Genomic DNA, 23,932 nt, shown 5'->3' with positions numbered 1-23,932 from the left:
AGTTATTTCTATGGGGGAAAATCAGACTGCTAGGGGGCAGGGTTGGGAGTGAGTTGCTTTCCACTATTTATCACCTTTACATTTTAAATTTAGTACCATGTGCAGGTATGATCTACTAAAATTTTTTTAATTAAAAAAGAAAGGTTATAGTCCAGAAGGGAAGAAACGGACACTTTTGGCCCAAAGCTGTGTGCTGGGTGCTATGGGAAAAGAAAGGAAGGGTGTCTAGTCTAGCCCAAAGTCATCAGGGATGGCTTCTAGACAAATCACCCCTAAGAAAGAAATTTCTGCTATTGCATCAGGAATAGTTGCACACTTACCCCTGAGCATTGGTTTGTTTTTATCTCATGGACAGATCTGTAAATTAATGTACCAATTAGGTTTACCTTTTCTCTTTGGCTGTTAAAAAAGCTACAAGCCGAACTTGTGACCCACACCGTGCAAAGTGGGCAGAGTTCTATGGTAAGCATTTAGCATTTGCCTTGTACTGGGCTCCATTTTATATTCCTGCATTTGGTTTGCTTTTCCCCTGTTTGTAATGTTGGTCATCTTTCCTATTCTGTGCTTCCCTGTAAGCCACTCTACAGCCTTTTTGGTCTAAGTTGGGGTAAGTGGGTGAATGAAGAAAGACAGAGGGCAGGAGAGTTAAAAAGAGAGGATGGAGTTTATGGAGCAATGCCTGTCATTTTCCTTGGCTCCATCATGTAGATAAGTGAACACTCTAGTGCAGTGGTTCTCAAAGTGGGGTCCTCAGACCAGCAGCATCACTATCACCTGTGAGTTTGTTAGTCATGGGTTTCACTCAATCTACTAAATCAGAATCTCTGTGGACAAGGCCCAGGAAACTGCTTTGACATGCCCTCCAGATGATTTTTGTGCACAATAAAGTTTGAAAACCACAAGGAAGCCAAAGAAAAATTGATTTCTAAACATAAATACTTTCTATTTGCCCCGCCATACCCATTTATTGGTCAAGATAAGTAATGCTAGCTACTGCAGTAAACAACTCCCAAAATTTCATTAGCTTAACACAATAAAGTTTTATATTTTGCTCACGTCACAGTCCAATATAGATCACTGTGGGGTGTTGAGAGCTGTTTTATTAATTTGTCTGGCAAACCAGCTTCTTTCATAGTGAGGCTTTGCCATCTTCTAGGCCTTTGGACTCCTCCTCTAGATCCTCTGTATCCAAGAAGGCAGAGGAAGGAGGCAAGAGAGAGGCTTTAGTGCTGCTGTATCTGGAAGTAACACCTGTCACTTCTGCCCACAATTCCATTGGCCAAAAACCAGTCACATGGCCCACCTAACATGGGGTGGGGAGACTGGGAAATAGGGCGTGTCTGTGGGGTTAGGAGGAAAAGAAAATGGCTTTGGTGTACACACTGTTTGATCTCTGCCACACCCATGGGCCGAAGTGAATTTCAAACTCCACTTGTTATATTTTGGTTTTTGGTTTCATTTTCTAATCAAGTTTTATCTTCTCTTTTTTAACTTTAGCACTATGGGACTGAGAAACACTCTCGTTGTGATGGCCCTCCTGCTGTCTGGTAAGCACCCTCTGGCTTTATAAAGTCCTAGAATCCTCCCACTGTCTCCCGATGATCCTGACCTACAAGCTGGGGTTTGAGACTTGATGGGTTTTACTCACTTTCTATTCAGCGTTCACAATACCACATGCAAAAGACTTTCATGGAGAAGAAGGAAGTATCACAATCGAGAACAAGTATCTCAGCTGATGGCGGGCCCAGCGTGAGGTGCAGCCCTACACCTTCTGTCGTCTCACACCCGTGCTCCTGGATGCACAGAGGAGGGTAGACTGGCCTGTCCACCGGTGCCCAGGGAGCTGGGGGAGGGTCCCTACTGTGACACGCCTGAGGCTTAACTCTTCTGCTCCTCTGTTCCCACTTCTGGCATTCTCACACTTTTAGGAAATGGCTGACAGGCTTCTAAAAGTCTCCTTCCACTAGCGATCATTGTTTTTCTGGTTCCCTACCTTCCCTCTACCCCCCCCAATCCACTGCCCTCCCCACCAGCCCGTGCCCATAGATCATAGTTGGCACTGATTACTGGGAGGATCAAGAAACCCAGCTCTGCTACCACCTGCTTCAGTGACCCTCAGCTAATTGTATCAGCTGATTTACCATCAAGCTAAGGGACTAAGCTTCAGGGCTCCTCACTTGCACAGCTTTTTCCAAGCCCCTCCGAGACCCCAGGAGGAGCCCTAACAGTGTGGTCCTGTGTCTTAAGCCTTAGTAAAATGTTCATTAATAAGATATTTTAACCACAATAAGTTAAGACCACTGTCTCTTTCCACTGCAACTTTTCGACTTTTCTCTCTATCACATTCTCCCCATGTTGAGTGGCACTGTAGTGGCCATGGGCATTTTGTTTTGTGTTCTGTATTCTTTTTCTGAAAGAGCTCTTCCCCATCAAAAGAAATTTTAGAAGTGTCAGGCCTCACAAAACTCAGATCTTCCCTGTTTACTGCTCTCTTTGAGTTTCAGTTTCATCTGTAAACTGGGGTTGGCCGAGGTTCCTGCGGCCCTTCCTGCGACTGGGTGCCTTTAGTTTCTCCTGGCCCATCCCCTTCCTGCTGCCTGTTTTCCCCACCCTTAGCACCGAGAGGGAAGGCATCCGGTCCTGGTGTGGGGCAGACAAGGAGGGGGAGCCCAGCCTGCTGTTTGGCTACAACGGCACACAGGCTGCCCCTGACTAACTGGCCCGGCCACGAGCTTACCTCCTTCCGATAGCCACACACCAGGCCCTTGGCCACTGTCCTTGTCCCTGCTGTGGGTAAAAGGAGTCAGGCTACAAGGGAGAGATGCTCCCTCAGATTGATGCTGGCTGGGACAGGCCTTTTGTGATGTGTTTTCTGTTTAGCACCTTGGAGCTTGTTGGGTCTGTGCTATAGATGAGCTGCCTGATCTATAGATGGGCTAACTGATCACTTTACTGACTTAGGTCATAACAGCAGCTTCCACCTCCCAGCACCAATATGACATGTTACTCTAGCTCTTGGGGAGGTAGAAGTTATGTGTGAGCAAGAGCAAGAGAGAAAGGGGATAAAACAAAGCTTCGCAGGACATTATCCAGCAAGAACCCCTTCCCATCCCACTTCTTATTTTATTTATTTGACAAATACACAGATGTAGTGCTTACTTTGTGCCAGGTACTGTTCTAAGCATTTTATAAATATTAACTCACTTAAACGTCATCATAACTCTCTGCTTTAGGTCTTGTTATGATTCCCCATTTTACAGCTGTGCAAACTAAAGCCCAGAGAGGTTAAGTAATTTGCCTAAGACAACATTGCTAAGAAGTGGCAGAGCTTGGATTCACACCCAGTGGTATAGATTCAGCCTCTCTTCACTTCACCTTGACATTATGCTGTTCCTCCTAACTCTTGCTAGGGAACTCTCCATAATACTAGGATTTGTCCCTTGGGGACTCAAACAGCTTTGATAGATAAGGTGGCTTGTGCCTTAGCCAAGTTCACAAGTTCCCCACCAGGTACATCCTCTACCTTCCCAGCTGACACCTTAGCTGTCCCTAGAGCTCGGGTCCTGGCCCTTCTCATACAGTGACCAGCCCAGCTCTTATGACTTGGGAGAGAAGAAAGAAAAATGTTCTGGAAACAGTTTTTCAGAAAAGTCTGGATTGAGATACCATTCACCACCACCACCACCCCAAACTTTCTGACTCTGCACATGGAAAGTGAGAATAAAACTGAGAAACCTTATCAAAACTGAGTCCAGGTGTCACTTTTGCCCTTGCCTTGCATTTGAAACTGCTTGGATACTTCCTAAGTTCTAAAAAGAGAATTATCAATATTGAAACTTTAAAAATAACTCCCCCAAATGGAAGTCATTTAAGCTTTATGGTGGTGAGAGAATAGTAGTTATATTTTTGGCAGTAGAAATTTAAAGTGGGATAGGAAAATGGTGACACCTGATTGGAAGATAACATTGCCAATATTTAACACACGATTAAAAATAACAATAAAACAGATTTCATTCTTTTTTAAAGAATGAAAAAGTATCTTCTCAGGGCACATCTCTGCTTGCTGGGCTGGCAAGCAGTGACCTGCCCATAGGCAGGCATCCAAAGGGAGAAAGGAGATGCAATTGACCCAGATAATCCACAGCAAAAATGCAGGGCTGAATAATTCATTTGACAGCAGAGGTAAAACAGTACAGTGAAATAATTCTGTTTCTCCTTTTCCCTCCATATGTTTTGTGTCCTCCCCTAGTCATGGAAATCAGACATTACAGTTGCTGCCCTGGCCCATGAGGCGAAAACTGGATGAGAGTTTAAAACCTAAAAGGGCGAGAGGGCAGCCATGGCCTTGCAGAATTAGGTTATAATTTGTGCTTTGTATTCATAAAGCTAAAGGAATGTTGAAGTGCCACTTGCAAAGGCACCTCTAACTGTCCAGCTCTGTTGACTGCTATCCCAGCACCTCCAGTAGCACTTAAAGCTGGAGTCAGAGTGGTATTTGGAAAATCAATAGCTCACGTATCAGGAGGAAGTTTCTTCCTAGTTTGACTTTTTATGGTTGCTCTTATTGTCTGGGGGTTTTCTGGGTCCTAAGGCTTCTCATTTCTCTTGAACAATACCTCTGGTTCAATTAATGTACCAGGAGTATAGTTGGGGGTCTTCATTCACTTTAAGGTTTACATAAAATTGGCTCAAACCCTCATTTCGTATCTTGTGTAAAGGTCTACTGTTTCCTCCCAGATTTCTGCAGGTTCCTACATGGGTGGCTGCATGAGGATTATGTTTATATGATTACTTTGACTCCCACTTCCTGTTGCTGTTGATAGTTGTCACTATAATCACAGAGGTGAATAGATAGATAGTTCAGACGTAATTCCCAAATTCCCAAAGAATTGTCATGGAGCCTAGTAGTTCTCCTATTGGAGTCACCCCTTTATGTTAAGGTACTGTCTCAGAGGCCTCTGAAATAGATGTTTGCTCCCCAGTAGGGAGTATCTTACTTCCGAAGTAGTGGATCATTTTAGTAGAGTATTTAGTAGGTTCCAGAGAGAATGGGCTGTCAGACAAGTTAATTTAGTGGAAGATGGTCACTGAATAGGATAAGTAGAGGGCTGATTGGGAGCAAGAGTGAAATTTGTAGGGAACAAGAGAGGCTCCAATGGCAAACAGACTACTCTGGGAAGGAGCAAGAGTTTGAGAGACTGTGGCTTGTTTTTACTCTGTGAGAGATCTTAATACCATTTCCAGAGTATGCAACTCAGGATTTTGGCCCCCTCAGTACTGTTAAGATTTACAGAAACAAAAACACTTGTAGCCCTTCCTTTATAGTCATTGCCAGTCATAGGGCCAAGTTCCAGGACCTCAAAATTATGAAAACTCTTTCAACAGTCTCTAAGAGTATTTACCCATTCTTGGTTTCATTTTCACTCTTTCTTTCATTCATTCTCCCTATAGATGTCTCCACTAAAAAGTATTCAACTCCCTCCACTACTTAAAAATCACTCCTCTGGGACTTCCCTGGTGGTCCGGTGGTTGAGACTTTGCCTTCTAAGGCAGGGGGTGTGGGTTCGATCCCTGGTCGGGGAGCTAAGATCCCACATGCCTCGCAGCCAAAACAACCAAAACATAAAACAAAAGCAATATTGTAACAAATTCAATAAAGACTTTAAAAATGGTCTACATCAAAAAAAAAAAACTTTAAAAAAATAGAAAAAAAAAAAGTCACTCCTCTGGTCCTTACTACAGTGTAACAGACAAGAGAGTAAAAATAGTTATATATAGTTGTGACCACAATATATAGGCAAATCCCTGAATATGTTCTATTCAATATTGTTTCTTCATACACACTTTCTCATGTTTCTAAATTCTTTTCATTTTTATAATTTTTGAAATTGTATTAGTCCAGTGGGTTGAAATGCTGTAATTTGCTTTATTTGTATGTGTGTGTGTTTTACTCATTCAGAAGTTATTGCCCCATTGTCTTCTTTGGTTTATGGTTGCTAAGGAGCTTTCATTCTGTCATTGTTTTATAGGTATTCTTTCTTCGTTTTTTTAAAGAATGAAAAGATTCAATTCAATTCTTCTTCTTTGTAAATTTGAAAAAATATTTTATGCTTTTTGTTTAGCAGCTTCACCACAACATATCTAGGTGTGGATTTATTCTCATTTATCTTACTCGGTACTTAGAATACACTTTTTTTTTTTTTTTTTGGCTGCGTTGGGTCTTTGTTGCTGCACACGGGTTTTCTCTAGTTGCGGCGAGCGGGGGCTACTCTTCTTTGCAGTGCGTGGGCTTCTCATTGCGGTGGCCCCTCCCACTGCGGAGCATGGGCTCTAGGCGCACGGGCTTCAGTAGTTGCGGCACGTGGGCTCAGTAGTTGTGGCTCGCGGGCTCTAGAGCACAGGCTCAGTAGCTGTGACGCACGGGGCTTAGTTGCTCCGCGGCACGTGGGATCCTCCCGGACCAGGGCTCGAATCCGTGTCCCCTGCATTGGCAGGTGGACTCTTAACCACTGCACAACCAGGGAAGTCCCGAGAATACACTTTTGATCTGAGGACTTGTGTCTTTCTCCATTTTGAATAGTCACAATCTTTATCTCTTTAAATATTGTTTCTCTACCATTCCTCGCATTCTCTTCTTCTAGAAACTACTAGAGCTTCTCAGACTAACTCCTCTTGACCCTTAACTTGTTCTTCCACATTTTTATTTCTTTCTCTCTCTGTGCAGCACACCAGTCAAGGGTCAGGTGGATCATCACAGACATGGGGGTTCTTCTCACTGTTGAGGGAGCCCCAGACAAAAGGCTCCAGCAGTTTTATGGACCCTGGGGAGAGGTGGAAGGGAAGGATGAGGGGAAAGGGCTAAGAGTAGAAATACTGAGTCAGCTGGGGAAAAGTAAGGCTCCATGGGGAAAGTGTCTCCAAGGTCCTCCTTCCCTCCTACCATAAGGCAGCCTGAGCAGAAGCATCTGAAGAAGACCTCTGCCCGAGGCCCCAAATAAAGAAACTGAGGAACGAAGGTGCCTGGGCTACAAATATAAATATGTGAAGGAGCGTGACTGGCCAGTGACAGGGCCGAGTCCTTGACTGCAACTCCCTTCAGAGACTGCAATGCCTTCTTGGCTGTGCAACAAGAGTGAAGGGGGGAGGCCTTGTGATAGAATGTGCCTGGCATTTTGGAGGAATGGCAAGGAAGCCAGTATGGCTGGGGCAGAGTAAGTGAAGGGAAGAGGTCTGAGAGGTACCAGGGGCCAGATTACATAAGACTTTGTAGGTCATGGGAAGGATTGGGGGTATAGTTCTCAGTGTGATGGGAAAGGAGTTGGATATAATTTTCAGAGTGGTGGGAAGTCATCAGAGACTTTAGAACAGGAGGGTTATACCATCTGAGACATATTTTAAAGGATCAATTGGGCTTAAGGAATTAGATTTGTGGGCAAGGGTGGAAGTAGGTAGATCAGTTAGGAGGCAATTGCCAACTATCTAATCAAGACGTAATGGAGGCTTGGCCTAGGGTAGTATCTGCAGATACAGTGAGAAATATTCCAATTCATAATATATCCCAGTGAGGTGGGAGAATTGATGGAGTGGCAGTAGAAGAAAGAATGGAATGAAAAGATAAGAGGTGGTGGCCACAAGGTGAGACGCTTGATATTGAGAGTTTTTATGGGGTGCAGTGGTAACAATAGGGTCTGGGGTCTGGTCCAGGGAGGAAATGGCTGGGGTAGAGTGGGCAACAAGATACTGGAGGAAAAGAGGACAAGAAAGTGGAAGCTAGGCACTGTGTGCAAGAGGCTGAAATCGCCTAGGCAAGGGCAGTGATGGAGAAGCCAGGTGCCTAGGAGGAGATGGACCCTGGGAGCAGTGGGTAGTGTAATCTGATGGCTTGGACTTACCAGGAGCTGAACTTTTTGACATGTAATGATGTGTTTTACATTTTACATTTACATTTTACATTATATGATGCTTCATATATTTTAATAGATCATATTTCATATAACATATAGTTCTATATTTTATAAAATATACAGACATTATATATCTATAATATATAAATATACATAATTGTATATACATCATATTTATATCTATAGTGGGATCCATGGTGAGCATGAGATCAAAGCAAAGCTAATCTTAACAGAAATACCATCTCAGCCATGAAAACTTCTGGAGAACCATCCCTGCCCTAGTCACCATTTAAGGAGTGACGAGAGAAAACTGACCAGGATGTCAGAGATTGGGAAAGAATAGAGTTTCAGAAGGAGAGACGGCCAACAGTGTGGCGTTCAACAGCATGGTCAGAGAAGATGAGGTCTGAAAAGTGTTCTGCGTTTGGCAGTGGGGGGAAGCCACTGACAACATCTGCCAGGGAAGTTTCAGCAGAGAGGTGGGGACAGAGGCTGGGGGTGGAGGCAGCAATCTCCACTTACTCTTTCAGAGAGTTGACTAGAGTCTGTCATACAGAGTGAAGTAAGTCAGAAAGAGAAACACAAATACCGTATGCTAACACATATATATGGAATCAAAAAAAAAAATGGTCATGAAGAACCTAGGGGCAGGATGGGAATAAAGACGCAGACCTACTAAAGAATGGACTTGACGACATGGGGAGGGGGAAGGGTAAGCTGGGACAAAGTGAGAGAGTGGCATGGACATATAGACACTACCAAATGTAAAATAGATAGCTAGTGGGAAGCAGCCGCATAGCACAGGGAGATCAGCTCGGTGCTTTGTGTCCACCTAGAGGGGTGGGATAGGGAGGGTGGGAGGGAGGGAGATGCAAGAGGGAAGAGATATGGGGATGTATTATATGTATAGCTGATTCACTTTGTTATAAAGCAGAAACTAACACACCATTGTAAAGCAATTATACTCCAATAAAGATGTAAAAAAAAAAAATAGGAGAAAGAGAAACTAAAAGCAGTAGCAGAGGGTACTGCTGAAGTAACTGCTGTGAGGAAGGGAGAGGGTGGAGAGCCGGGTGAGCAGCCCAGAGGCCAAGTTAAGTGGAACTAGAGACTACCAATTTGTAATGTCACCAGTCTGATCAACTGCATAATTTCCTCCAGGAGTGCTCAAACATTCAGTCGTAAGAACAGATATGTAGATCAAAAGTAGATTGTTCTTGGGATGAAATCTGCACAAAGGGGCAAGATGATTGAAGTTGCTTGCAAGAGAATGACTGAAAAAATATTCTATCACTGTGCTATCCAATATGACAGCCACCGGCCACATGTGGCTATTTAAATTTAAATTAGTTAAAATTAAATAAGATGAAAATTCAGTTTCTCAGTCATACTAGCTACCTATTACGAGAGTGCTTTTGGAAAGCACTGCATTATAGGGTCTAGACTGGACAGAGCTGAGGTCTTGATAAAGTTGAAGAACAGATGTAGGTAGAGTAATCAAGAGCAAATCTCGGTGGAAAATATCTTCTGGACAGAGATTGGTACATTGAGGTTTAAGATTCTAGGGGCAGAGGTGTTCTTGGTGATAAGGTTTAGGATTATGTCATGGGAAAGGGGCTGCTGAAATAGCCTGTGGATGAAGATCTTTGAAGTGGGAAAGATCAAAGAACTTTGAGGCAGGGGTGTTGGTAAACTCATCCATGCCAAAGTCACCCACTTTGATAGGAATAATTGATTGGAAAGAAAGACCTTACATCTAATGCCAAAAATCTTCAGTGAGCAAGGAAGTAGTGACAAATGATTAGTAGCTAACAGCAGTGAGGGAGGAGAACACCTCAAAAGGGGAAGAGTGTTGCTCAAGGTCCCTCTGACGTGTGATAAAACAAGCAGTGGCTGGAGGCATGTGACATTCTTTGGGTTGGGCCAGATTTCAGTGAAAGCACAACCCTGGGGGAAACATTTGATGAAGAGGTTGAAGACATAGAGGAGTTTATTACAATGGAATGAGGCTTCCAGAGGGCCTAGTAAAGCTTTGGAGGAAGTTTAGTAAAAGAAGGGAAATTCATGAGTACAGATAAGCATAGTAATATGAGGAAGATATGACCCTAGAATACATAAGACATGCATGCGGGGTAGTAGCTGGGGAAGACTGAAGTCCCAGGTGGGGTCAGAAACCTCACAAAGTTAGAAGACTGTAGTTTTTGTCTGACAGCCAAACAGTTTCTTGCTGATGACGTCCTCAAGTATCCTTTGAAAGAAAAGTCTCCAGCTGATTAGGGAGGTGTCTAGATGGATTCTTGAGTGCCTAGCTCCTAACATCATCATAGCAACCAGTTATAACTAGACCCAGACCATTTCTATGACTCAAGTGCTAGGGAAGAGAGAGAATCTCAATGCTTACCCTCCAGTGGAGCCCAGCAAGTCCCATAGCTGGGTGGCGTAAGGTTTGGGGTCATAACAGGGGAGGCCTGACGCCACTTAGAAAAAACAGACTTTGAGCTAAATCTTCCCCATATCGTCAGAGAGGCAATTAGCATGCATAGCTCTAAGTGATGTCATGGAAGCCAGTGGTTGGTGAGGAACTATGGAGTGTAAGTTGTGAAATACTTTCAGTTCCACTCAGAATGGACTTCAGAGTGATTTCCACCCCAGGGTGAAGAGACAGGGTTTGGGGAAGGGTGGATGGAAACAAATTTTTCTTGTTCCGTCATCTGTCTGTTCCACTCTGGAGGCAGAGATAGAAATACTCTATTGCAGCTTCTCAAACTGGAGGTCTGTTAAAAATGCAGATTCTGACTCAGAAGGTCTGGAGTGGGGCCAGGGATTCTGCATCCCCTTGGGGATGCCGATGCCTTTAGAGCACAGACCACACTTTTGGTTGGCAGGTGAGAGGGGAGCAGTTACATGGGTGGAAAAATTCCGTATAATCTTTGGGAGAGGCAGCCTGGGTCTTGGACCCCTCTGTGAGTGGAGAGAATGGGTGGGCAGGAGAAAAGGCTCTGTGAGGCTCTGTAGGGAAGCAACCCTAAATTAGGAAGACAGAAGAAGCCAAAGGCAAAGTCATTTCCAGGCCAGAGGCACTGCTGAATAATAACATAATGGTGACTGTTAACTGGCAGAATTTTCAACTATGTGTTTGGTTTCTCCACCAGGTCATCTGCTCTATATCATATGGCAAGTTAGTGATAAAACCAGCATGAGTTTCCCCAGAGATAGTTGCTAGAAGCTTTTACAGTAGGTGACACCCTTACATTATCATTCAGAGTTTAGCAGCGGAGTAGCAGCACCCTAGGAGTGCCTGATAAGTAGTTACTGAACACAGTAAGTCTTCTTTAGGTCCCCCTTTCACTGTTCCAGGTACCCAGGTAGTTTTCCCGCCTCCCTCCAATATGGGAATGCATCTTGTACAGACTGTACTTTCTGCTTTCAAGGGCTTCACAGGCTTCTAGTGAGTGTAGTGCAATAGGCAGTGATTCAAACTTGTGCCGACTCTCACTGATGACTGGAGTCCCTTCCCATAGAGTTCAAGACCACCCCAGGCACCCACCCCCTTGATTATGGTTCTCACTGGGCCACTCTGCACACAGTTCAATTTCACCAAGTGCATGTCACTGTTATTTCTCTTCTACTCCCTCTTAGAAGAGAAACCTATTGATCAGATCAATTTAATTTCTCCTACCACCCCTGAAAGAACACCTCAGATAACTCCTCTCATCTCCCTCACCAACCTGCTTCTCCTTTCCTCCTTAATGTCAACATCCCTTTACTGAAGTCTGGAATGATGAAGCTTTACTTAGAACCCATCCTAACTCCCTCCCCAAGGTGGCGTCTAACTTCATATTAACTAAGAAACAGCATTTCTCCCCTAACCCTGCACTTCTCACTCACCACTACTTAATTTCTTGGCTGGGTCTCAAGCAATTCTGTGATCCAGAATAGGTCTTACAGAGACCCTATAATCAATCACATTTAAGGAGTGAGGAGACCCAAATCCCTCCACAAACCCCAATATGCCCTCAGGGATGAAAGCCTTTCTCTGAACTCTCCCAGCACATTCTCCAGGGGTTGAAAACATTTCCAAAAGCAATGCATCCTGGGGAGAGCAAATTTGTGGTACCTGGGGATTCCCCAGTACTCCAAAAGTACATCCTCACCTTCCCATTTATGATTCATTTCCAGCATTTCATTCATGTACCTTAAATGGTCTTCGACCACCACAATCCCAAAACAACCATCAAATCTGCCCAGTTCCCTTTCTGATCTCTGAAAGAGCTTAGAGAGGTCACAGAATAGAGGCCTTGATTGACCATTTGTGTCATTTCCAAACTGTTTTATACCCTTGGGAGAGCTGGCCATGGGAGCAGCAGTCATGAGGGAAACTCTATAAAGGGAACTATTTGAATTTCAAAGATATTATTCACTCTGATCCCCAGCTACCGAGGCATAATGAAAGGAGGGATATCAGAACTCTTTTCACCACAGCAGGCCAAGGGATAAGGGGATAGGGAGGGGAGAAGGGAGCTTTTGGTCATGGTGAAGAAGTAATGGAGCCTGTAACAGCTACAGTGAAGAGAATCAATATTCAGATTATAGGGAAGTAACCAATGGGTGAATGAGTTGTCTAACTTTGCTGATTTTCTGTGTTCTGGGATTTAAATTCACAGAACCATAGTACTGGAAAGAACCTTAGAACATTTAGTCCACCCCTTCATTAAACAGATAAGGAAACTGAGCCTCATAGGAGTTGCAGTTTGCACAAGGCCACCCAGTTAGCAATAGAGCAAGGACAAAAGCCCCTTCCTTTCTGCACACGCCAATGTGTATGCACAGTTCCAGAGTCTAATATCTACTTCTTCAAGATCATTACTGATAAGATAGCATCAGGGTATTGTATAAAGAGAAACGGAGTTTCTGGTTTTTTTTTTTTCTTTCTTTCTTCCCTCTTGTGTCTCTTTCCCCACTTTCCACCTTTCCTTCTTTTAGGTGCTGCTTCCTTGGAAAGTCAGGCATTTTTCAACGAGACTGGAGACCTGCCATGCCACTTTCCAAACTCTCAAAACCTAAGCCTGGATGTGCTGGTGATATTTTGGCAGGACCAGAATAAGTTGGTTCTCTATGAGCTGTACAGAGGCCAAGAGAATCCTCACAATGTTCATCCCAAGTATATAGGCCGCACGAGCTTTGACCAGGACAATTGGACACTGCGACTCCACAAGGTTCAGATCAAGGACAAGGGCTCTTACCAATGTTTCATCCATTATAAAGGACCCCAAGGACTGGTTCCCATCCACCAGATGAGTTCTGACCTGTCAGTGCTGGGTATGTAGCCAATGGTGCGTTCAGATCCGGGGCCTTCTCAGATGAGACTGCAATAGGTGGGGGAGAGGGCCGCCTCGAGAGAGGCAGAGGACAGCCAATTCTGGGAAGCCCGTTTGAAGGGAGTGCAGGGCTTGGGAGTAGGGAACTAAGAGTCCTTCGTACTTTTTATAGTTTACTTCTGAATGATCTGTAAGAATCTGCTTTGGGGACCAGATAGAGCTAACTAAACCAAGGTAATGTGGCTAAGTGAAAACCATGGGTGATTTGGCCCTTAAGTTTATATGAACCATATAGGTCTCAAATCTCTTTTACATTCATTTTCTCCTTTAGTCCAAGAGTTCTCACCTACTAAATCTTTGCCTGGAGCTCCTACCAAGGGTGACAGCTGGCTGATTTGGGATTTCCCTTCAGCCTCCTGGAGGTTGCTTATGACTTGTTTGCTGCCCAACCATAAGCCCAGTAGACAGGAGGGAAATAACCCAAGGCACACAATCCAAAAGCTGACAAACCAGCTCCCTTGTTTTTCCAGGCCTTGAAAAACCTAAATGTCACTACAGATTTTTTAAAATTAAAATACAGTAAAATTATTTTTATTTTGGTGTACAGTTCTATTAACATGAACTTATGTATAGATTTATATAACCAGCAATATAAACAGGATACAAATCATTTTCAGCACCCTAAAAATATTTCCCCATGCTATGCCCTTATAGTCATATCCTCTCTATACCCATAACCCCTGTTTTGCATCTTATAGTCTTATCTTTGTGTGAATGTCACATAAATGAAGTCATACAGTATGTAACCTTTTACGACCAGCTTCTTTTATTTAATGTAATGCCTTTGAGAGTCATCCAAGTTGTTGCATGTATCAAAAATCTGTTCCTTCTTATTACTAAGTAGCATTTTTGTTTATCCACTCAACCCATGGAAAGACATTGGGTTGTTTTCAGTTTGGGGCCATTATGAATAGATTTGCTGTAAAAATTCATGTACAAATTTTTTGTGTAAACGTAAGTTTTCATTTCTCTAGAGTAGATACCCAGGTGTGGGATTACTAGGTCCAGATTAATTATTGTTAATGAGGTTTAAAGTAGGTAACAACATGGCAATCTACCTTCTACCGGCCACATCAGGTACAAGCAGAGTGCTTAAGGAGTGGGTGGATATAGCAAAACTTGTAACAATATCATGCTAATCACTGAAGTTTTAGAAACAATATACTAAATTATAAGTTAGTATGTAGAACCTGCACAGCATCTACTGACTACAGAAGAAGAGCAAGGGATTTGGCTGGCAGAAGGGGCTAGCCCCCCTGTTGCTCAGAGAGCACCTCCTTGATTGGGGTAAGCGGGAAGTAAGCATGCTGGCCCCAAACTCCATTCCTGAAAAATAAATGTGGGATCATTATGTGGCTCTCACCGTGGGCTGAGGCCCACAATTTAGGCACCCTGAGGCCTGCCAGATGTGTCCCCAGTGAGTTCCCAGGATACCTAGTTATTTGTTGTTCCCTTCTAGATACATCTAAATTTAAACTGGTTTCTTTTTTTTTTTTGTATCTCTATTCTGCTTTCAGCTAACTTCAGTCAACCAGAAGTAAATCTAATTCCTAATCAAACAGAAAATTCTAACATCATAAATTTGACCTGCTCATCTACACAAGGTTACCCAGAACCTCAGAGGATGTATATATTGCTAAAAACTAAGAATTCAACTACTGAGCATGACACTGTCATGAAGAAATCTCAAAATAATATCACAGAACTGTACAACGTTTCTATCAGCATGTCTTTTTCCATCCCTCCTGAAACAAACGTGAGCATCTTCTGTGTCTTGCAACTTGAGCCAACGAAGACACTGCTTTTCTCGCCACCTTGCAATATAGGTAAGCCTGACAGTTTCTTTTATCAGGTATTATACACAGATGGGTAAGGCAGAGCATCCAATGTCCCCTGCTTGCCAGGAAACCTCCAACTGGGCCATTTTGATACTGTTAGGAAAGACCCAGACAGAGGGCTCCTGTTTCATCTGAGTGCTACAAGGTCCAAGAGGCTATGAACCTGTGCTGCTCTTGAGAAAGCATGTTCTTAGCCTTGACACTGGCCCAGTCTTTTGGGCTACCTTTAGATAGAAAATTCTGGAGCTTAGGTTAGAAGATGCAGGATTTCTCCAGGCTAAAATTCTTCCACTCATTAAAACACACACACACACACACACACATTCATATATACATACAGCACTTGTTATGAGTACAAAACCATTCTAGACATTGTTGGTTTCAGGGGAGAAAACCAAATGGTATAAGACACGCTCTCTGCCCTTCTAATAGAATCAGAACTCCACGATGGACACACGTGGTAAATTGGATTGTAAAAGGACTGAATTAGAATCTAAATTATATCCCATGGAAATACACAACTAAATTTAAAAACAAGAGTGACTGATAATAAGATTTATAGGCATTCAGAGATAGGCAAGTTCCTTGAGGGTCAGTAAAGGCTTCCTAAAGGACATGGGACCTTATATTACCATAACAGAAATAACTGGGCTTAATAAGTGTGGGAAAGAGGTGACAGGTACTCAAACTTGTGGTAGCTTCTGAAAAATTCTGAAACAGCATTCAGGCTTGGGAGGTGAGAGGGCCACAATCTATTAGCAGTATCTGCCATGGGCAAAGGCAGTGGTGGCCATCAGTACACATGTGTCAAGGAAATACGCAGAAGCAGAAATGCTTGTGGCATGTTGACAGTGTACTGTGGGGGCCAATCCCACTGGGAAAGGGTTGGAACTAAGCAGTGTACACTAATAGGAGCCTGCCATTTTAAATTCCTGGCTTTGCCCTAGAATACATCCATATTTGAGACCCCACTTTTGAGGAGCAGTAATTGCAAGAGTCTCTCCTGCAATAAAGGCACTCTGTACCCACACTGCCTTCAACACTGCTTGTTCTGATCCTGACCCCTCCCCCCACCCATCTGCCTTCTGTTTGCCTTGGCCCCTCGTCCACCTCTGGCCCCTTGGTTTGCCCCCTCCTAAGGCATCCATCCAGCTCCTTGCTCCATCCTCTGGCTTTAATGCCTCCCCTCTCCTCGTGTTTCATTGTTCAAACATAACTTGGCCTCTTGATGCATTCTTACGGACAGCCCCTGGGGCCAGTCCCCACCAGCCAGCTTAGCTGTACCAGTGGGCCAGTCCCCTGGGCAGGTGCTGATTTCCTTCTGATCAGACACCTCTGACTCTTGACAGTTCAGTAACTGGCGAGGTCACCCTGCCTGTCCTGGTTGCTTCCACTGTAGCCTCTCTTGGCCTGATAGAAGCCTCTCCCATGCTGTCCTGGAATTTAGCACCTTCTTGGCGCTGCCAACATCACCACACATGACACACCCTGGGGCTCTCTGCCATGACTCCCACGGGAACAGAGCCTCGCCACCACTAGAGCCTCATTGTGGCTCACCTTTCTGCCGTTTCTCAACTGCTGCCAAAACCTTCCTAGCTGCCGCCATCTTCAGAAATGTTTCAGCTCTAGCTGCCTCAGGAAGATGGGGCTTGCCTCTCTGTGTCCCTATTCTATGGCTAGATCAGATATAGGTTAGGCCCTGTGTCAAGGAATCTTTTTGGGTATCAAAAGGTAGCAGCCTCCATGTTAACTGGGATGCCAAACAGGTTCAAGTGAGATTAAACTGGGACAGACTCAAAAAGTGTTGAATGTGGCCTGCAGTACCAACAACTCCTTTTCTTAAGGTCCCAGGAACAGGGCATGGGTCCACAAAATGCCCCTAAGCTAATGGGAGGTCAGCTGGCCCTATTCTCCTGTAATTTGAGATTAACTACCAGACCTCTTCCCATAAATGTCTATAAGATGGGCCACTCAGTCCTAATTTTTCCGCCCAAAGCCTGTTTTTTAACTTCCTGCAAGTTTAGGAGTCCTTGTGCAAGGAAGTAAGTCCTGACTTCCCAGGAGCGGATTCTGACCCTGATCCTCAGGGCATGAAGAAATATCAAAAGTTTTCCAGTAGAAGAGACAGGCTGAAAGCCATGCTTGAGGAAGTCCACCTAGACATCAGGGGAAAGAACAAACAAAGCTGGAGATAGGAGGCCTGTAAAGAGGCTGCTATGTTTGTCCTGGTGAGAGGTGTCTGGAGCCTGATTTAGAGATGATAGTGGATGGAGGAATTACTATAAGAGAAACTTCAAAACTTGAGGCCTGACCACACAGGGGGCGGAGGAAGCCGGATGCTGCCCAGATGACTGTACCTTCAGAGCCTCAGCACAGGTATGTTACCCAGATTCCAGAACCTAGGGCCAAGGTGACCCTCTTCTAGATCACGGTCATTGTCATCTCAGTCTCTGGGAAGGGAAGGCAAGGCAGCTCAGACCAGGCACTTGGTCAGAGTCACTGACTTGGTTCTCAGTCAGCTGCCGAGGCCCTGAGACTTGGATTTTCTATGGCCCAAATCATGTGGATTTCAGGCTGCTCTGGCAGTAGAGCCCTGAGGAGATGCTGGCATGTAAATAAAGCGAAGAGAGCAATTATAAAGCTTTTATAATCAACCTTCCTGGCTGATTGAAAACTTGGGTTCATTTTTAGATGCAAAGCCACCTGTACCAAGCCCCCCTGTCCCAGACCACATCCTCTGGATTGCAGCTCTACTTGTAACATTGGTCGTTGTGTGTGGGATGGTGTTCTTTCTAACACTAAAGAAAAGGAAGAAGAAGCAGCCTGGCCCCTCTAAAGAATGTGGTGAGTCAGTGCTTGTCCTCTCTGCAGATTGCCACTTTGCAGCTAACTTCCGATCAGCTGCCTTCTGGAGCTCGTTGGCTGAGCCCAGGCTGGCAAAAAGTCAGCAGGTGTTCGGAGGAAAAGGTTCCCTCAGGGTTTTGAGCCCATATAGACGGGACTCAGCAGCTGATAAGGTTGCCTGGATTTCCAGGAAAGGCAACACTTCTAACCTAAGGTTTACAAATGTACTTCTGGTTTCCAAACAAAGCTGATTATTCCTTGCCTTACCTACTTTATTTCATGAGGTTACTGTGAGAATTCAATGAAGTAAAATGGTGAAAACACTTCTAAATGTTCACGATTATGGACCTGATGATGTTCAGGCAGGGATGTTTGGTGGGAGAAGGGGAGGATTAGGTGACCATAAGATTTGCCTTCTCATCTCTAAAAGTCTCGGTTTACTGAGAACTAAGTTAGATGAATTATTCCCCACTGACTTTAAAAAATAATATTAACTCATATGGATTACCAAGTAGTACATATCCATTACCAAATATACTGAAAATAAAAATCACCTATAGTTCTACTAGTAAGAAAAAATGATTATGCTGACATTTTAGTGTATAACTTCCAGATTTTTCTATGTATTAATCTGTTATTTTTCCATAAGTGGGATAGTATTATGAGGACTGTTTTTCACAATTTGAATAATATAACATGTACTGTTTTCTAACTTTTTTATACTAAATGTTGGAAGAATATTTTCAGTGTCACTAAGTATTATTCTACAGCATCATTTAAAATGGCTGCAAGATACTCCGTTATGTGGATACACCTTAATTTATTTAACCAAGTCCATATTGTTGGACAGTTGGGTTGTTCCCATAGTTTTGCTATTTTAAACAGCACTGCATTGAGCAGCCTCCCCATTGACTTCTGTTGTAAAAATGCCCTGTGTTTAAGGGGGGGCAAAGTGGTTCCTGACTTTATAAGAATCCCATGCCTGTTTGTGGTTTGGGCTGGTTTGGATGAAGTTGTAAGATAAGCTTGGACTTTATCTCAGTAATTGCCTCCAGTAAAAGTTTGGTTGGTGCTAATAATTAAGGTAAAACCTTCTTACTCACTTATGGTAAAAAGCACAAGATGAGTAATGCTTCTGGTCAGCATCTTAAGATTTCAGGGTACTGATTTTAAGATCCATCTAGAGAATAGACGGATGACATTAGCAGTCATTCATCTCATCCAGCTGTATTCCAAAAACAAGAAATTTAGGAGTGATGATCCAGTTTCAATACATTAACACAAAGCATATGGCAGAGCCATTCAAACTGCCCAAGTACAGGGTATACTGAGAGATTTCTATGATACAAAAGTGAAAAGTTCACAGTGCAGGGTCAGATGTACAGTTATATCATGCTTGTCTAGGCTTTGACTTTTCAAAGCGAGAATTTTGAACTTCTCTTTCTCTCAATCTCATTGCTATTTAGAATTAGCTAAATGTGCAGAAGCAACCTTCTGCTTGGAAATAAGCTGTCTCCTAAATTTGGTTTTGCATTGGAATGATTAGCTTACAAACGAAACAAAGAAAAGGGATGGAGAAAAGCCAAGTAAAATGTTTCTTCCCCTAAAATGCAATCAGAAAAATTCAGGAGACTAGATAAGGGAGTTAAAGAGGGTGTGTCTGTATATATGAGAGAGTTGTAAGGGTGTCTGTTGCGTTTGAGATGGTCAAATTGAGCTATGAGTATTAAAAGGCAGAAGACCACAAGAGAGCATAGTACATATATGAACCCCTCAAGAACGTGATAAAGAATATTGGTAGAAAAAAAGTTGTTTGGTCAGATAGTCACATGTGCCAGTAAGTTTGGTCAAAGAGAAGAGCCTTGATATCATTGGAGGAGGGAGATGTACCAAGTAACCATGCCACGTAGATATGAGATGTTTGTAAAACTGGGTTTTGTAACTTCAGCAATGTCTGCACTTGTTTGTGGATACCCCTGGCATTGGCTGTATGATAGGCAGAATAATGCCACCAACAAGATATCCACCTCATATACCCCAGAATCTATAACATGTTATCCTACGTGGCAAAAGGGACTTTTCATACGTGATTAACATACTGAGTTTAAAATGATGAGTTTATCCTGGATTATCCAGGTAGACCCAATCTAATCACGTGAGTCACAGAATCTTTCCCACCTGGATTAGAAAGATGAAATGGAAGGAGGAGAGATCCAAAGCTTGAGACAGGCTCAACGCACCACTGCTGCCCTTGAAGATGGAGGAAGGGGCCATAAGCCAAGAAATGTGGATGGCCTCTAGAAACTGGAAATGGCCCCCAGCTGAAAGCCAGCAAGGAAATGGGGATCTCAGTCCACAAGGAACTAAATTCTGCCAGTAGACAAACATGGAAACAGTCATGACCCATCCACAGAGACACAAGCTTACTGATGAGTAGAAATTTCTCCAACAATGCAGCTTCCTCCTAATCCAATATTAATCCTTTTCTCAGAGGAGACAGCCCTCCAACTAACTAACTTGGTGTCAAAAGTCCTTTCCAGTGATTTTTCAGTAGTTACAGTTTTTCTATTCCTCAACCGTACATATTTACCCTGTTTAGGCTGTTAAATGAATAAAAGGGAAATGCCATGGTTGTTCTAGCTGGTTTCTAATCTCTCTTCTCTTTTTTTGTTTTGTCAAATAGGGCAGTTAAAGCATGAGAAATTGTAACCTTCAATTACTGTCTTTTCCCAATCAGAAGTTACCCTCTCAGCTTACCCAGTGGGGAGAAAGACTAAAATAGCTCCTCCTGAAGTTTTACTTCCTCATTTGGTTCTTGTCTGACTAAAATCTGTATTGTAATAGTGCCTAGCAACCTACAATTTGTACAACTTGCCTCCCTCCTCCAAACTTGGAAAAGTCTCAGCTCTTTCAGGAATGATTTCTTAAAGGGAAAATGTCTTTTCCAAAATAAATCATTTTTAACCACCATTTAAACAGAAAGTTTCACAGGGCTTAAAAACTGAAACCAGGTGATATCATCATATCTGCTCTTCAAAATGCTAAATTTGTAATCAAATCCAAAAGTTTAGAAGCTGTCTTTTTATTGTCTGCTTTCATTTTAAAATAGAAGCTTTTTTAAAAAAAAAAAACGGTGGTGATTTTGTCATGAGTATGAAAGGATAATATTATTTGTGTTGGTGTACAGACATCCTGAAATACTGTATTCAGCTATAAGCACTGTTATTTTTAAGAGGAACTTTGACAAAAATAGAATGTAACTAGATTTACAAAGTATCTGGAAGATCAGTCAAATATACAATGGAATATTACTCAGCCATAAAAAGAAACGAAATTGAGTTATTTGTAGTGAGGAGGATGGACCTAGAGTCTGTCATACAGAGTGAAGTAAGTCAGAAAGAGAAAAACAAATATCGTATGCTAACACATATATATGGAATCTAAAAAAAAAAATGGTACCGATGAACCTAGTGGCAGGGCAGGAATAAGGACTCAGACATAGAGAATGGACTTGAGGACACGGCGGGTGGGGTGGGGGAAGCTGAGGCGAAGTGAGAGTAGCGGCGACATATATACCCTACCAAATGTAAAATAGATGGCTAGCGGGAAGCTGCTGCATAGCACAGGGAGATCAGCTCGGTGCTTTACGATGACCAAGAGGGGTGGGATAGGGAGGGTGGGAGGGAGGCGATATGGGGATATATATATGCATACAGCTGATTCACTTTGTTGTACAACAGAAACGAATACAGCATTGTGGAGCGATTTTACTCCAATAAAGATGTATTAAAAAAAAAAAAGAAATATCTGAAATAACTGAGAATGCTCAGCCTGGGGGAAAAAAAAGAGCCTTGGGGAGGACACAAGTGCTGCCTTTAAATATCTAAAAACTGCCATAGGGTGCAAAGATCATACTTAACTGAGGCTCTAAAGGGTATCTCGATGAAGGTTATAAGAAGGTAGAAAGAAATAAGAGACTTTTCTAACAGTTAAAGCTCTTTTAAAATTATATAGAAGAGACAGACTTCTCCTTCCTCCCATTAAGGATTAACTGCTACAGGAATTGCCCTCCTGCTGTAGACAACTAGAATCAGACAAAATATATGTAACAACTGTTTTCAGATATTGGACAACAGGCTACAGAAAACTATAGTCCCTGAGAGAAGGGAAAAGATGAGGTGAGCCCTATGATTGTCCACAACTTACTGCCTGGAGTCAGTTTCTAGGCTGCTCTGAAGGCAGGGGGAGCCCTAATACCAAAACTAGAAAAAGACATTACAAGAAAAGAAAACTACACATATCCCTTGTGAACATAGATGCCAAAATGCTCAACAAAATTAGCAACTGAAATCTAGCAGTGTATTAAAAGTATTATACATCATGATTAAGTGGGGTTTATTCCAGGAATGTAAGGTAAGTTTAACATCCAAATATCAAGCAATAAAACTCACCTATTGAAAGACTGAAAAGAGAAATCACGTGGATACAGAATACATGTCAGTGGATACAGAAAAAGCATTTGGCAAAATTAATACCCATTCATAATTTTTCAAAAGAAAGATAAACTCTCATAAAAGCAGGAATACAAAAGAATTCCCTCAACTTGGCAAAGAACAGCTACTAAAATCCTTTAGTTAGCATCATAGTTAAGGATAAAAGACTGATTGCTTTCACCTAAGATCAGGAATAAGGCAAGGATGTTACTCTCACTGCTTCTGTTCAACCTTGTACTGGAGGTCCTAGCCAGTGCCACAACTCTAGAAAAAGAAATAAAAGGCATGCATATTGGAAAGAAAGAAGTAAAACTGCCTTATTTTGCAGATGACATCATGTTTGTAGAAAAGCCTAAGGAATCCATTAAAAGCTATTAGAACTGATTTAGTGTAGCAAAGTAGCAGGATACAAGGTCAATACACAAAATCTATTGTTTTCCTACATACTAACAACAAACAATTGTACACTGAATTTTTTAATACCATTTACAGTAGCATCAAGTAATATTAAAGACTTTGGAATTAATTTTTAAAAACAAGTACAAGACCTGTATGTATACTGAAAACTAAAAAACATTACTACTGACAGAAGTTAAAGTAGACCTAAATAAATGGAGAATTATGCCGTGTCCATGGTTTAGAAGACTAGCTATTAAGATACCAGTTCTCCCAAACTGATCTTTGGTTTCAATGCACCATCAATCAAAATCCTGGCAGGCTCTTTAGTGGAAATTAAAAAGCTTATTCTAAAAGTTATGTGGAAATACAAAGGATCTACAATTGCCAAAACAATTCTGAAACATGACAACAAAGATGGAGGACTTATACAACCTAATTTCAAGATTTATTATATAGCTATAGTAGTCAAGGTGTGACACTGGTGAAAGGACAGACATATCAATCAATGGAACAAAATGGAGAGTCAAAAAATATGATTTTGTCAACTGATTTTGACAAAAGTGCCAAGTTAATTCCATGCAGAAAGGATAGTCTTTTCAACAAATGGTATTGGGTCAGTTAGATATCCACATGGGAAAGTATGAACCTAGACACCCAAAAAAATAACTTGAAGTGGATCATAAACCTAAAATAAGAGCTAAAATTAAAAAACTTTTGAAAGAAAACATAGAAGAAAAATTTTGTGAGCTTAGGTTGGGCAAATCTCAGATAGGACACGGTAAGCACAAACTGTATTATAAAAAGATAAGATTGATAAACTGAACTTTATCAAAATTAAAAATTTTTGCCCTTTGACTTTGTTAAGAAAATGAAAAGTCAAGCCACAGACTGGGACAAAATGTTTGCAAAATATAAATATAATAAAGGACTTATAACCAGAATACATACTTATATAATACTACTCAGTAATGAGAAGACAATCCATATAACAAAAGGCAGAAAGTAAAAGACTTGAATAGATACTTCACATAAAAATATACACAAATGGCCCATAAGCACAGTCACACAGTCGTAAC

General features: G+C 42.4%; 1 protein-coding gene and 1 long non-coding RNA gene across 4 annotated transcripts in view; one reads left to right on the top strand and one right to left on the bottom strand.

Moving 5' to 3' along the window:
* Positions 1 to 23,932, bottom strand: part of LOC132364809 (uncharacterized) — a 116,232-nt gene that overhangs the window by 38,225 nt on the left and 54,075 nt on the right. The gene's annotated exons all lie outside the window — the stretch shown is intronic.
* CD86 (CD86 molecule) overlaps positions 1 to 23,932 on the top strand; it is a 60,634-nt gene that overhangs the window by 32,658 nt on the left and 4,044 nt on the right. For both annotated transcript variants that reach the window (XM_059921005.1, XM_059921006.1), the window contains exons 2-5: positions 1,498 to 1,547; positions 12,888 to 13,223; positions 14,800 to 15,108; positions 17,812 to 17,964. In XM_059921005.1, the coding sequence (XP_059776988.1) occupies positions 1,498 to 1,547; positions 12,888 to 13,223; positions 14,800 to 15,108; positions 17,812 to 17,964 (848 nt within the window). The remainder of the gene's footprint in view (positions 1 to 1,497; positions 1,548 to 12,887; positions 13,224 to 14,799; positions 15,109 to 17,811; positions 17,965 to 23,932) is intronic.

The sequence above is a fragment of the Balaenoptera ricei genome, chromosome 4, assembly GCF_028023285.1.
Source record: "Balaenoptera ricei isolate mBalRic1 chromosome 4, mBalRic1.hap2, whole genome shotgun sequence".
Taxonomy (NCBI): domain Eukaryota; kingdom Metazoa; phylum Chordata; class Mammalia; order Artiodactyla; family Balaenopteridae; genus Balaenoptera; species Balaenoptera ricei.
The sequence above is the reverse complement of the archived record's forward strand: the minus strand, read 5'-3'. Positions and strand labels throughout refer to the sequence as shown.